Source organism: Antedon bifida, chromosome 10, assembly GCF_963402885.1.
Source record: "Antedon bifida chromosome 10, ecAntBifi1.1, whole genome shotgun sequence".
NCBI lineage: Eukaryota > Metazoa > Echinodermata > Crinoidea > Comatulida > Antedonidae > Antedon > Antedon bifida.
In genome coordinates this window covers 11757092-11772881 of record NC_136235.1, presented here as the reverse complement: position 1 = coordinate 11772881, position 15790 = coordinate 11757092, and the positions used below count along the sequence as shown (strand labels likewise).

General features: G+C 33.6%; 2 protein-coding genes across 4 annotated transcripts in view; both read left to right on the top strand.

Annotated features, from left to right (window-relative positions):
* The window catches only part of LOC144854108 (macrophage metalloelastase-like), a 28439-nt gene extending 24884 nt beyond the window's left edge, over positions 1-3555 (top strand). For 2 of the 3 annotated variants that reach the window (XM_078711994.1, XM_078711993.1), the window contains exons 4-8: positions 287-445; positions 1328-1503; positions 1869-2016; positions 2205-2465; positions 2722-3555. In XM_078711994.1, coding sequence (XP_078568120.1) covers positions 287-445; positions 1328-1503; positions 1869-2016; positions 2205-2465; positions 2722-2837 — 860 coding nt within the window. In that variant the 3' untranslated portion in view covers positions 2838-3555. The remainder of the gene's footprint in view (positions 1-286; positions 446-1327; positions 1504-1868; positions 2017-2204; positions 2466-2721) is intronic. The other variant, XR_013614505.1, reaches the window with a different exon arrangement.
* Positions 3556-5296: 1741 nt separating this feature from the next.
* On the top strand, positions 5297-14337 carry LOC144854401 (collagenase 3-like). The gene is made up of 8 exons (XM_078712347.1): positions 5297-5464; positions 10256-10530; positions 11128-11420; positions 11616-11771; positions 12147-12232; positions 12435-12600; positions 12893-13153; positions 13519-14337. Exons 1-8 carry the CDS (start codon positions 5390-5392, stop codon positions 13641-13643), a joined length of 1437 nt encoding a protein of 478 aa, XP_078568473.1. The 5' UTR covers positions 5297-5389; the 3' UTR covers positions 13644-14337.
* Positions 14338-15790: the final 1453 nt, after the last annotated feature.

Sequence of the window (15790 nt, the reverse complement as noted above, 5' to 3'; positions counted from 1 at the left end):
TTTGTTCGTTATAAAAATGGTTGTTATTGCATGCACCCCACAAGTGACCAGGATTACTGAGAAGAAACAGAAGAAGTATACTATCATAGGTTTGACAAAAAAGTGTGATGTGCCCAAATATGGTAGTGATATGCCCAAATATGGTAGTGATATGCCCAAATATGGTAGTGATATAACATCATCATGTCCATATATGTCAACATCACATTTTTTTGTCACATACAGTTTGATAGTGTAGAGACAGAGCATTAATTTCTCAATTTGCATGACATTCTTTATTTTTCAGGAACCGATCTATTATTCACTGCTGTTCATGAATTGGGACATTCTCTGGGTTTATCTCATTCTGAAATTGTAGGTGCCATCATGTATCCCTGGTACCCTGGTTACATCAAAAACCTTCAACTACATCCAGACGACATTGCTGGTATTCAAGCTATATATGGTAATTTTTATCTCCTATGTTTGCGTTTATATTGTAATTGTGGAAAATACTATTTTGTTTATGGTTTATTTATTTTATGTCTTTAGGCAATAGTAAATTAATCACTGTCCTATCCGATCCTACTCGTCTCGAATGATAAACTGGATTCTTTAAAATGCACACGGGTTATATTAACTGTGTTTATAGTCAATCCGAGAAGACTTGTTCCACCACCTCGAACCCCGAACCCATGCCATATTGTTGGCTCTGTAGGTACGGTAAACGGCGGCCCTCCCGCTCAGCCATTTGACTCAATATACAGAATACCAATTAATATAAGCACTATATTCAAATGCAGTAAACTAATATGTATACATTACTCATTCATTCATTCATTACTGTAAATACATCATCATAAGCCTTTTTGTCTCGTGATTTGCCTAGCAAAAAGTAGAGCGTTAATTACGTTATGGAAAGCATAAACTGAGAATTGAACGTTGTCAAAATGTAATAATATTGTCCCAAGAAATCATTAAAATGTGATTAGTTTTACCATTTTCCAATAAAACTATAATAATAATGTATGTTGTGTATGACAATGAAAATCTCATAAAAACATTAAACCGTTAGCTTATAGAAATAATGAATGAAGAAACAAAAATAATTATTAAAGGACAACTTTACCGAGATCCATTTTTTGACAATGTATTAGGCATTTACATATGATTTCAGAACAATTGCGAGATTTAAGATATCGCCGCGCGCGCTTGCCGTACAGCCGTCGCCGTAAATTGCTGTGACGTCAAGTGTTGGCACTCTATGAACAGCAGTATTAAGAACATCGAAAGTTCTTGAAATAAATGAGGACATTAAAACAACTTCTATACTTGGTTTTTATAACAGGTACACCAGAAAACCCCAAAACAGTTCCGCCACCTACTATGGCTCCTCCTGACTGGACGCCTGCACCAACATGGAGTAGTGAAGACGAGGCGAATTTCCCATGGCCCAATGATCCGCAGTGTAATGTTCCATTCGGCGCCGCAGCCAATATAAACAATGAAATTTACGGATTTGAGGTAATTTCTAGATTAAAATGTTATTAATCTTTTAATCTAATGTGATGTTATATAACTGTTTTTGTTTTTACACACCTATGTGCAATTTGATTGGTTTACCTTGCGAAAATGTGATATTTAAATGGTGATATTTAACGATACTATTGCACGTTAAAACAATTCATAACGCGGGTCTGTATGCTGGCCGTTCGGAACCCAACCTTCGGTACTCCGTCTAAATTGTTTTAATTGTAAAAGTTTCCCACTATCCACTATTTAAATTACTACTGTTATACATTATATTGTGTGAATGGATATGTTATTTTATGATTTGAATCTATCTATCAGCTAATATTGATAAATATGTTAAACTGGTTTTTTTAAAGAGGAATAACTTTTGGCGATACTTTTTGGAAGATGATAAATTCGATTTTATGATGTCTGCTGCTACCAAAGCCAGGTATAGAGATGCTCCAGATGACATAGATGCTGCATATTATTACGACAAAACAAACACTATGCGTTTATTCAAAGGTATTTTTTTCACATGATTAGTCTATTATTATATTTGATGGTTGGCTAGAATTTTACAATCTGAAGGTAGTGTGGGTCTTCTGGTGGAATTATTAAAATTTATTTTTGTAGAACGATTAATATTTTATAGGGTAACAATATTATATATCACCCGAACTGTGTTTTCTTGATTGTTGTAAATGTAATAGATGGTTCATTTTGGGATCTTCAAAGAGGTACGAAAATAAACAATCCACAGCTGATCTCCAACTTGGGAAAGAGAATGCCGCCTAAGGTAGACGCAGCTTTCTATTCCAGTACCGAGAATAAGGCGTACTTATTCCTCGATGACAGTGTATGGCGATATGACGAAATGAATAGGAAGGTAGACAACGGATATCCGAAGCCCATATCGGTAGAATTCCCGGGTATAGGTTCCAAGGTCGATATGGCCTTTCGTGGTGAACATGGTAAGTTTTACATTTCCGCACGTTCGTTCATACTTTTATTTATTTTATTTATGTCCTGGACCACCGTCGATTAACAGCAGTGTCGTTGTTGCCTTAATTACTATTAACAAAACACAGCATTTGTGTCAATTTCTTATTTATTTTTACGATTACATGATGCAGAATGTTAAAAACACGTAGCAATACAATGTCAGCAATATAATTACGTCATATTGTTATTGTTATTTATTTATTTTTGTGCATATATTTTTTCTAGATTCAGTATACTTTGTGACAAATCGGGTTTTACGACAGGTTGATTTGGTCCACCGTAGAGTAACGAAAGAGCCTATATTCTTGGCAGAAGTGTTTCTTCCTTGCACACGATCCTAACAGTGTTGCTAAAAGTTTACCTTAGCTTTGGCTTCCTACTGTAATTCTGCCAGAGAGCCTGGTTTCATAACGTATCTGTAATTCGTAGAGTTCCTACACGGCTGATGTGTTCTATTGCCGTGACATGTTGTCAAACAAGAGCCGGCCAACTTCCACCGTATTTTTTTTTCGTCAATTCATTTTAGTGTGCTGTATTTAGCACTACAAAAATGTGTATTGTGAAAGTTTCGTGATATTATTGCTGCGAAGCATTATTCATAATAAGCTGCATTAGCCCGTTATGCTTCATATTGCTTGTCAGATTCATTGTTTGTCTACAAAACATTGGCTTAAAGTTTACAGGCTCACTCTCTGCGGGTGAAATACATTATTGAAGGCGATGATTGCACACAACATAGTCTATGAAGTCCTCTGTTATCCAATGAGAACCGTTCTAATATAGACATTCGGTTTTTGTCTTTATGAAGGACCTGCGTCATCAAAACTACGTTATACCTGCTCACAGGCTGCACACACTTTTTGCACAATTTCTAGTGTTTATATAGTATATGCTTGGGCATTTTTTTTATTTTCAATTTTTAGATTTTTAGGCGTAAGTGTATGTCTTGTAACAAGTTAATAAATTATGAATATAATTAGGATATTGCCTCAACATAATGTTCCTTCCAAACAAATATACATTATTACATAATTTTCAATGAATTACAATAGCGATAAAAACAAAACTAAATCAGGAAAGTTTACGTTTGGTATTAATAGAACATTAGAACAATAAAATTACAAAAAAGGTATGACGTATGATGAACATAAAATTGATCTATGTGAGCTTGTTCTTGACAGTATTTAAAAATAGTATTCTCGTACCGTACCGGTATTGCCATTTTTAAAAGTAGAGAAGTGGTTGTATTTTATAGAAGTGATTTCACATACATGATAAAAACGCCAGATCGACTTGTATTACTTAAACCTAACTGTCACAACGAATAATGTCTCCGGAATATTTACTTGAGCTCAGGAGCCAGGAGTTTCCCAGAGCGGTCCCAATAGTCGCCATCGGTTTCCTATTGATTAAACCACATGACGTTACTTTTCTTAGATCCTTTTTATTTTTTTTTTATTGTACCGTTATTGCACCATGTGTAATGTTGAAGCAGGCAACCGCTGTTTAATTCAATCTTCAGTATTAAAGATATATTGTCTCTCTGAAAAAATATTTTTTTTGTTTTGAATATGCCATTTTAATTTCACACAGTTATTCACTTTGACCAAAAATTGGATCGAAAAAAAATGATTTACCTGAAAATACCTTAATTTAAAGCAAAACATAGTCAAATTGGCTGGTCAATAGTTTTTTTTTGTTGAATTTTAACCATTTATTTTGTCATTTTATAAGTGAAAACATTATTTTTTATGTTTTTTGTGAAGTGAATAACTTTATTAAACTTCAAAATGGTCTATTCAAAGTCTGATTTTATTAATCTTCATTTTTCATGTTTTTGAGGGATAATAGATCTTTAACGAGGGTGGTCCATCCAGCCGAAGCCTTGGTCATTAGTAACCTTAACATCAGCAGCCATTCATAAGTCATAATTTAAACAACGTTGTATTATTTCAATTCAGTATAAAATATAATATACATGGCGCATCATTGCATTATTGTTATAATTACTATGCTCCAATTATTATTTAATTTTCAAAATAAACATTATGAATATTATAATACCTATCTTTCTTTTATTCGGCTAAAGGCACTGTATAATTATATAGCATGCAGAAACCTCGATATTTATGCCCTGATAACCAGTAAATTATCACATATTGATAACAAAAGATTGATTGAATAATTTCTTAAATTACAAATTATTATAGTTATAAAATCCTAACGAATAAGTAAACAAAGTTAGCTAAATTAGGAAGAAAACTGTGTGGAATGTCATGTTTTTATGAAGAATATTAATATTTTATTATTAGAATTAGAATTTCCAAGAAATTTGGTCACGTGTTCATCGGATCTAGTTGCATGATAATTGACCAAAACACTATTACCGTCTCCAAATGCCATGCACGTGACGAGTGTTGCTACTTGTCATTCTGCTTCGGATGTTATTGTGGTTCGTAAACTAATTTTTCTTTTCATAGAAATGTCGTCATCAGTAACAACATTGACAGTTGCTAGGCGATGACATCTAGGGAGACTTAAAAACAGGATGACCTAAAAAAAGTTTATAAACGTTCAGTCGCGGAGGGCGGTATGCGGTGACGTAATCATATTTTGTAAATATCCTTTGTGGTCGAAGTGTGGTTTCAAACATTGTTTTCTTTAATATAACTAGATGCAATTTTGTCTAGTTGTAAATCCGGGTCCTGTAGATTGTATTCCATGAAAAACATAGCGTAACAAGTTAACGAACTTAAATGACCTTCAAGCGGTACTATATAAAAGAGCACATTCTGAAAAGCCAAATCAATGAAGAAACACTTTCAAACGAGTCGATTTTAAATTTTACTAGCACGATTTATTTTTCAAAAAGTAAAAAGTAACGTTAACGAAAATGTTGTTTGTGATAGCGTTTGCGGTGCTTTGCTGTTCATTACAGATTCACGCTGCACCTGTAATAGATGGAACGGTATGTGAAGTTTTACTTTCTTCATTATTTAATTTGATTCAAATTAGTTTGGGATCGAGATTATTAAATTTGAACTCAATGTAACAATACTTACTTTTTAGTTAACTAGATTATTGGTAATATGTCGACATAAATGTATTAGACCATGTATTTCTGTCAGGTATTTTCCTATGGAAATTTCCAAGGTGTAATATCCAGAGTTATATTCTAGGTTGTATTTATTATTATTTTACATCTCAATTATTTATCAGAGGGATAGTCCTGAAGGCTGTTGTAATGCCCTATGCATTATTTCAGAAATAGTGTAACACCAATAACTTTTATTTAACTTTGTAAGTGTTTTTGTTTTACAATATTTACATTGCGCTTTATGTAGTGATCGAATTAGGTCTATAACTGTTATGATTAATCATCATAATAATCGTACTATATTCTATCTAGCAGGGGAAATTGTCCAGAGGATAGTCCGAGGGTTATTGTTCGGAAGTATAATGTATTTTGAAGGGGAGGGACGCGAGGGCTAAAGATTATTTAATTAAGTTCTGTCCTTTTGGAATTTCTGAATTTTAGTGGCGGCCCGGGCCGGCTGCTAACAATGCTTATTACTGTACTCACCAGTTAGTAGGCCTACGTCATTAGTGTAGGCTGTAACTTAACTCTATACATCTAGGCCTGTTTAACCTTTGAAAAAAAACTGTTATTTGTTCTGCCTTTTCCGTTTGATGTTATCAATCGTTTTAATTGATATACAGAGGAGGTTGTACAAATTGACTCCCTTTTACGACAGAAAAAACTGTTCACAGACACGGATATTCAGTTGATCATTTCCGTAAATTTATCATTTCCGTAAATTTACTTGGCAAAACACAATCCTTGTCGGACCTTTTGAACTTTGATTAAAAGATCAATAAAACATTACATTGGATCTTTAACATACGAAACATAATAAAACAATGGTACATTGACAGCTAATGGAAAAAATGGTAAACCGCACCAAAATCCAGGCGTTTAAAAAATGACACCGTGGCGAGATCCTAAAATCACTAAAAGGAATGTGTAAACATATTTGTACGATAATTCACTAAACTGTTTATACATCCATTAATCATGATTAGATCTGAATACGTATTTGTTTTATTTCAACTCCATCTACACTCGGCTGAATGAACTTAGTCATGGGTGAGGCGGTGAATCTCCAATTTTATTTGCACAATTTTACTTAGTTTATTCATTTATTTATTTATTAGTTATCCGCTTGGTAGAGCGGATAACTCCTTGTTACTGTATGGGATCAATATTTTTTGGTTATCCGCAACTTGTAAAGTTGCGGATAACCCTTGTGATTGTAAATATCTTTTTCATCTTCTTTGTTATTCTTCTTTCTTTCCCGGATTTTTGTGACCAGCATATCTCTATTGCTTGTGAACGTAACTTTGTATAACTTTGTCAAAAGATTGACCTGTAGCTGTAGATGTGCAAGAAACTTCGTTATATGACGTTAGAGTCGCGCAGCGTAAGTTACGCGCGATTTTATGAATTTCAATGATTGATCATAGATTATAAACCAAAAGTCATTTTGTATTGACACTTGGTGAAAATTTAAGTCATATCAAGGGCAAACTTTCTATGGATTAAAAATGGCATGTTTCACAAGAAGTTACGCGCGCACGCGCATTTAAAATTTTAAAATGCGCAAAATTAATTTCTAATCAACTTTCTACGCTGATCATGACATTTTGAGCATGTCAAAAATTCCCACGCGCGCGAAAAAATTTACGCGTAAGGTGCGCACGGAGCATGAAAATCATGTGTTTTTTTCTTGAATTATGATTTTACAGCCTTTCTTAGTCATTTTAAAAAAGATTTACATCATTTCAAATTAAAATGACGTCATACGAACATGTTGATTTAGACCATTTGCGCGCGTTTTTGTTTAAAAAGTTACAAAATATTGTCAAAATAATGCCTATTTTGAATCTATTATAGCTCTTCAGGATCGAAGGTGACCCCCAATTTTTTTAACTTATTATGCAAGAAGATAAATTGTAGAAATGATTTCATGCAGAATTTTCACCTCTCGGATGTTATGACGTCATCGTATGGCCACACGCATGTAAAATATAGGATTTTTGTCTCTTTCGTTATTGCTCATCACATTCAACAGAGCGCATCTCGCTTATACGTATTCCATTTCCCCCGAGATTTTATTATTGTCTACGTCAATCAACTATCTTTCGCATGAGTTAAAAATATTTTAATTTTTATGACGTCATCATGTCTAAAAATGTAAATAACGTAGGGCACTTATTTTTATCATTACAGTAAATTTTAATCTGTTATAGCTCGTCAGAATAAAAAGTGATAATCATGATTAAAACGTTTTCTGGAAGCTATTGGATTTTAGTTACGAATTCATGTGAATATTTTGCCAATTAGATGTTGTGACGTCATCATATGGCCAGTTTAATTCAAAAAGTCATATTTTCATCTCTTGCGTAAAAGTTCATTGCATTTAAACGAGAGCGCATCTCACTTTCACGTGCCCAAAATTCTTCAAATTTGTATTAATGTAATTATTTAGATAATCAGCTTCTAAAATAGTTATGTTTATATGTCAATTTGATGACATCATCGTGTTAATAATTGGATTTAAAAGATGGGTCTCGTAATTTCGTCTATGCTACACTGTATAACATATACAGTGTATTCTGTAAATACTGTAATATGCTGTATGCTACAAAATAGGTACAATTCAGCACTGTAAACATATTTATTTCATGACATAGGATGGCATAGTAATTGTCGAGGTTCATAGTTTAAAGTATCTGCATGTTGCATTTGCGCGGATAACCCGAACTCGTCAAAGTGACGAGTTCAAATCTAGTTTTCTGTATTATTCTTGGATCCTTCCTTCCTTTTTGTGAGTCGCGTTTCTCTAAAATGTGTAAACATAACATTTCATAACTTTGACAACATATGGGCATTTACGTGAAGTTGTGCACCTCCTATTTTTGAATGACGTCATAGTTGCGCAACGTGACTTACGCGCAATTTTATGAATTTCAATGATTGATTATAGATTAAAAACCAAAAGTCATTTAGTATTGACACTTTGACAAAATTTAAGTCATATCAGGGGCAAACTTTCTACGGATTAAAAATGGCATGTTTCACAAGAAGTTACGCGCGCACGCGCATTTAAAATTTCAAAATGCGCAAAATTAATTTCTAATCAACTTTTTATGCGTTTCTTGTCATTTTGAGCATGTCAAAAATTCCCACGGGCGCGCAATTTTTTACGCACGCGGTGCGCACGTAGCGTTAAAAACATATTTTTTTCTCTTGAATTATATTTTTCAAGTCTTTCCTAGTAATTTTGAAAACAATTTAGACCTTTTCCAGTTTAAATAACGCCATACGAACACGTTGAATTAGACAATTCGTGCGCGTTTTTTATGAAAAAGCTTAAAAAATCGTCAAAATTATGTCTTTTTTTAAACAGTCATAGTTTCTAAAGTAAACCGTGAACCGTTTATTTTTATTACAAAATCTAGAAGTTGATGAGTTGTAGATATCGGATCATGCATCGATAAGGCTAAAAAAACATTGTGACGTCATCGTATGGCCACACGAATGTAAAATATAGGATTTTTGTCTCTTTCGTTATTGCTCATCACATTCAATGGAGCGCATCACGCTTATCTGTATTCCTTTTTCGCCTAAATTTATATATTGTGTAGGTCAATCAACTTTCTTTAGCATGAGATAAAAATATTTTAATTTTTATGACGTCATCGTGCCTAAAAATTTTAATTACGTGGGTCATTAATTTCATCTTTACAGTAAATTTTAATCTGTAATAGCTCGTAAGAATAAAATGTGATAATCACGATTAAAACGTTTTCTGGAAGCTATTGGATTGTAGATACGAATTCATGTAAACATTTTGCCAATCGGATGTTGTGACGTCATCATATGGCCAGTTGAATAAAAAAAGTCGTATTTTCATATTTTGCGTAATAGTTCATCACATTTAAAAGGGTGCGCATCTATATTTTACGTATTCAAATTTCTTCTACACGTTAATATGTTGTTCCTGAGATAATTTCCTCCAGAAATTGCTATTTAAGTGTTTCATTTTGATACCGTCGCCATGTTAAAAATTGGAATAAATGGCGGGTCCCGTAATTTCACCTATTCTACACTGTATGTAATATGTATACAGATTATACTCTTTGCATGTATATACTATATGACACAAATTGACAGAATTCAGCACTAACAGCATATCATATTCTTCAGTTCTTGTCATAATGCCATAATCTTTATCTGTGTGCAATATTCCAACGTATGACGTGCACGTGGCGTTTGTCGTGGTGCGGATAACTAACTCGTCAAAGTGACGAGTTTCATGTCTAGTTTTATTTATTTATTCCTTATACTGGGTTTCCTCTTTAGTCCAAGACTGTTCTCCCAGAGGGCCCAGTGTATATCATGATGAGTTAGTGACAGTTGCTGTGTGTGTACTAGTACACCAGGCAAACCCCTACTCGTCTCGAAAGATGTACTAGGTTCTTTAAAGTGCACACGAGCTATATGTGTACACTGGACCTACGGTTTATAGTCCTTATCCGTGAAGACTCGTTCTACCACCAGAATCATGAAGCGAGTGAGTCTCGAACCCTTGCCGATGTTATGGCAAGGGTTCGAGGTAGTAATGAAACTATATATTAACACATTACTTTGGTGTCTATAATTATAAACAACTATTTACAATACATTGTATTGCAGGCATTTTTGCAAAAGTACAAGTACCTAGAAAGCGGTGATGATGGCACGACGTTGACAGAAGAAACAGTAAGAGAAGCTGTCAGGTCATTTCAACTGTTTAACGACCTGACTGTATCAGGAACCATGGATAAACAGACCCTTGAACTTATGGCTAAGCCCAGATGTGGATTGCCAGACCCAAATGTTACGAAGATTGTAGAGGCGGGTTCACCTGTATCTATCGTGAGGGGTTATAGCGCTGGAGGAAAGTGGACCAAGACAGACCTAACTTACAGGTAACCTATTTTTCCTATATTTAATTATGATATAAAAGAATAAAAGTGGTGGTTCACGCCACAAAAGAGAAACCGTTTCTTACAACTTACAGGTAACTCACAAAAGAAAAACATAAAATCTTAAAATCAGGTTGTATAACGTAACACAGGGCCAATGTTTACATTGAGCGTTTCGAACTGAATCCCAATTCTCCATCAATTGTTTTGTTATTTCATATTTTATATAAAAAAATAATATTTACACACAATAATCAAATTTACACTTTGTGAAAAATTTTAATTTGCGTTTCCAATTATACTGGCCTAAATACACTATTTATAGACATTGAGAATACTTCATGATAAACATTAGCAAACTAGCTCCTCCCTCGATTATTATTATACCCAATATTTCAATTATAGATGTCTGTTCGCTATTTCCCTATTTGTGTTGCTAAAATAGTCGGATAATAAGAAGTGCCCATGTGAATATTCCACGTAATATAATAGCTGAATATGTTTAGGTATTTTAATCTTCTTGTTTTATTGTATAGGAAGCAATGCAATATAGTACATTTCGCATTTTGATGATACGCTGACTTTTTATTTGCTTTACAGAATTGAGAATTATTCAACCGATTTAAAATCCACGGTTATTGATAAATTAATCAAAAAAGCATTTAAAGTGTGGAGTAGACTGACTCCATTGGTGTTCACCAAAATCGACCATGGTACTGCAGATCTTATGATAAGCTTCAGTTCTTACAAACACGATGCTGACAGGTGGGACTTTGACGGTCCAGGTGGCACTCTAGCCCATGCGTTTATACCGTACAGCGGCGGAAGGTGGCCGTTAGATGGCGATGTACACTTTGATGATTCCGAATACTTCAGAAGTAATGGGAAGAATGGTAAGTTTAGACACATTCAAATTTGTACTGACACCAGAGAGACGCGTCTTTTAGTGCGTCCTATAAATAAAACTAAAATAACTAAATATTGATAAAGCAATTTAATACAATTTTGAAGAGAAACAGATATTCCTTCTCTCGCTTTATTCTTATAAATGTTTAATTCATTGTATATTTGTTTTCTATCATTGTTAGGCATCAGTCTGTTCATTGTGGCCGCGCATGAGATTGGTCATGCCCTAGGCTTAGAACATTCATCTGATCCTACGGCTTTAATGGCACCCTTCTACAGATATGTTGAAGACTTTTCCCTTCCAGATGATGACGTCAATGGTATTCAGTCAATCTACGGTAATTCTATGATTATTAATATTAATCCTGTTATTAGCGAATTACTTTTGATGTTGGTTGGGTTTGGAAAAAAAAATATAATAATTCTTTGATTTGGCGTAGTTATTCGAATGAGGTACAGCCATATACTTATTTAGAAGCTTATTTAACTAAACCCTTTACCGGCCAGATAAGAATTATTGACTTATCAGTGTAACGTGTGTAATAATGTTGTTCCATGAAAACCATTATTGTTAATAACTACTAAATGATTTTCCCAATAATGAGTCAAATTTCCCCAATAATTTTCCTGACAAAATGAAGTCACTTAGTACAGAAAACATTTTATATATTATAAATAATCATTAAAATGATTTCTGTTTAACCGATTTTTAGGAGAGAAAGTGGTCGAAGTTCCTGATTCATGCAAAACATCGTTTGATGCCGTAACAACGATCCGCAATCAACTGTTTGCATTTCAGGTATGCCATAACAATCTGAACTTTAAACGCACAAAACTTACATTTAAACGCACAAAACTTACATTACTGTATTCAGTGTACCAATCAAGGAACTGTTGTATTTAATCATAATTAGACCTACTTAGTCCAAATTGGAAAAAGTACAATAAATGCACAACTGATCTTCCTTCCTGTAAAGAAAGAAATGTTTGTCTATTTTCAGGGCGACCGTGTCTGGAGATGGGGAAATGGAATAGGCCACAAAAGAACAATGATCACATTAGACACTGGAAATGGCGAAAAAGCAAGTAACCTCTTTGAAAATTTACCAGAAAGTGTAGATGCTGTTTACGAAAGCACATTCGGAGGCGATGTATTTTTCTTTTCAGGTAAGACTAATTAAAGTAAATGTTTATTTCCAGATAAATACAACTTTTATTAATAACTATATAAAAACTACCTGCGTCTTGTAGCCCAACTGGAACCCGACGGGATTGCTAGTTAATGTTAAAACATAATACAGTACTTTTGTGTTTTCCATTTTACTTTCATGATTTATTTTTTACATGTTATTCAATATTTGCTTGATTTTACTTTAATTGAAATAAACGTTATCACTCATAATACTATGTGTCTGTGACGATTTTATAACTTTCCTAACTGTTTATCTATTTCTAATAGGTGATAAATATTACAAATATACCAACAGTTACAACTATTCTGAATCTGGAAATATTGCCGATCTGATTCCAAGCCTGCCGTCCGACCTCGACGCAGCTACTATCGTTGGAGATGAGGGCGACATCTACTTCTTCAAAGGCTCTAATTTCATGATCTACAATCATTTATCAAAGGAATTGAGCGAAAGTTTTGCAATTTCTGAAACATTTGAAAGCGTTCCTTCTGATCTGTCAGCTGTGTTTTATGAAGACAGTGCAAAAGGTAAATCGTTATGTAGGCCTAACTGTATGTACCTTAATGTTTATTAGTAAACTCATGTATGTCTAAAGCTCTGTTTACACTATCAAACTTTATGTGACAACAAAATTTGAAGTGCCCATATGAACATGATGATGTCATATCACTACCATATTTAAGCATATCATTACCATATTTGAGCACGTAACACTTTTTTTAATAGTGTACTTAATAACCAACCGTCGATCTGTTGCATACAGATTATGATTGTCATCAGCGTTTCATCTTCTTGTTCTACCTAAAGTTAACGCAACTTTTAAAATTTCATTACGATGTATGAAAATAGATGAGTTGAATTTTGTTTTAATAATATTGTCTACGTGTTTCAGGTTTTCTCTACTTTTTGAAAGAAGACCTAACGTTCGTCAGATACTCGACAACTAAAAACCGTGTCACTACCAGTCTCTTCAACGTCAAATTTTTGAAGTGCAAAAAGCCTAAGAAAACGACATAAGGTATAAGCCTATAATCATAGAAGATTGAATCATAGAAGACTAGAATGAATCATAGAAGACTGAATTATAAAAGACTGAATCATACAAGATTGAATCAAGGAAAATGACAGCATGATTTGATTAGGATGAAAAAAATGACGACGTGTTTTACAACACACAATTTTGCTAACTTTTTATAACTGGATTTTGTAATTTTATATTTATTTATTCTGAAGTATTTGAATTTATGTTTTGCCTTCATTAGTGCTGACACGACAGTCACTAACTATTTGAAGGTTCACGACGATGTGTACAACGTTTATAAACAAATCGATATGTCTTTCGGAATGATTTTACTTTACTTTTAAATTACTCTTTTAAGACAATTCTGTACATAATTTAAATGCAACGACGTTTGTGCTACGTTAAATTTTTATTGTGGTTTAAAATTAATTTATATTTCCGTGTCTTGTTTAAAGTAGTGTTAGTATACTATCGTTGCATTTCTACTTCTAACGATATTTGTAAAAAGTAATTAAATTATTTCTATAAAGACTGTCTAAAGACGAGAAAAAAAATACTGTAATCTAATATATTACGGTATAGTTTTCAAAGTAAAAGTACCAAAAAGATATATTTTCTAAATTGTTTCCAGTTCTGGACGTTGGTTTAATTTGTATTTTGTAATACAGTAATGACAACGTTATAATAAATCGATTTTCTATCATAAAAATGTGTTTTTAATTTGTATAGGCCTAAGCTTTTGATTTTCAATCAACTATGATAATTAAGCTCAATACTTAATTTTTACGTCAATACAAGTGACATTTAGATTTGAAAAAAAAATGTAACCACAAATTTAAGCATGCTCACACGTTCTTTAATGACGTAACCACACACAAGTAATTGACCAATCACTAACGCGATGGACCATCCGAACTGCCGCTTGAGATATATCAACACACTTGCGTTGCGCCTACGCCGTTGCGTTACATTATACGTCCAACGTAACACAACGCACGCGAGTTTACCAATCACAAGCGATGGATTATTCGAACCGTTGCTTGTCATTGGTCAACTCGCGTGCGTTGCGTCCTAGACGTCCCTGCGTTGCGTCTCTAGTGGGAACCAATCTTTAAGCATGATGCTAGACGATCAGGATAATGAGTTGGAATATCAGTCTGAAAAGAAATCTAAGAAGTGTGTAATAATATTATATATTGCAATTATCAATAATAAATTTAGGTAAAATCAAATAAAATTCTGAATACCCAATGTGCCCCTTTCTATAATCACTCAAACACCTCCTTATGTGTATATTTACATTGGTGTTTGTAAAGGTAAAACAAACATATTATGATACTTGTATTCTATATAATCAAAGAAATAAAAGGGAGTTTGTGTATGTAGAGATATAATATTGGCTTCGTACAGTAGCAAGGTACTTTTGACTATATAGAATCGGTCATTCGCACCGAAACTAGTGACTGTATCTCTGATTTGTTTATAGACCACTTAGCAAAGTGCTGACAACTGTAATAATTTAAACCAATCTTGAAGAATAATTGATTAATCAACTCGAAGCTATTCATCAAAACGTCTAAAATTGTTACAAAATCACCAGTTTGTAATGCTGTTCATCGGTTGCTAAAGGGTGTGGAGATAACCTTTTTAACATGTTTGTATTTGTCTACAGGCAGCCAAAAGTACCACTCAATGAAAGATAGGAGTGATATACCACAATTTCATAGTTATTACAGTTATACATGTTTAGTTGCTTATATTACGGTATAATCTTGCACTTTTTGACGTCACATACTCATTGGTAAGGTCTGCCCGAGGCCTACATACTTAATTTTCGATGTGCCTGCCGATTATATCGGTACTAACTGAATTGGTGCTGTATGTAGTGTCAATAATAATATATACCGGGGAATGGGAGACCATCCCCCCCACCCTCACTCTCTTCTCTGGCTGTCCCCCACACTAAGGTGCTACCGCTGATCTGATCTATTCTCTTATTGTACAGTATCTGTTACATCTGGCTATTTTCAACGGTTGCATTTATCCAAATCCAGAACAGGTCCTAATTTATTTTAAGTGGCACTTAAATAAATATTTGTTTTTCTGGATATCGGTTACGTCAAACCACTGTATCGAGTTTGAA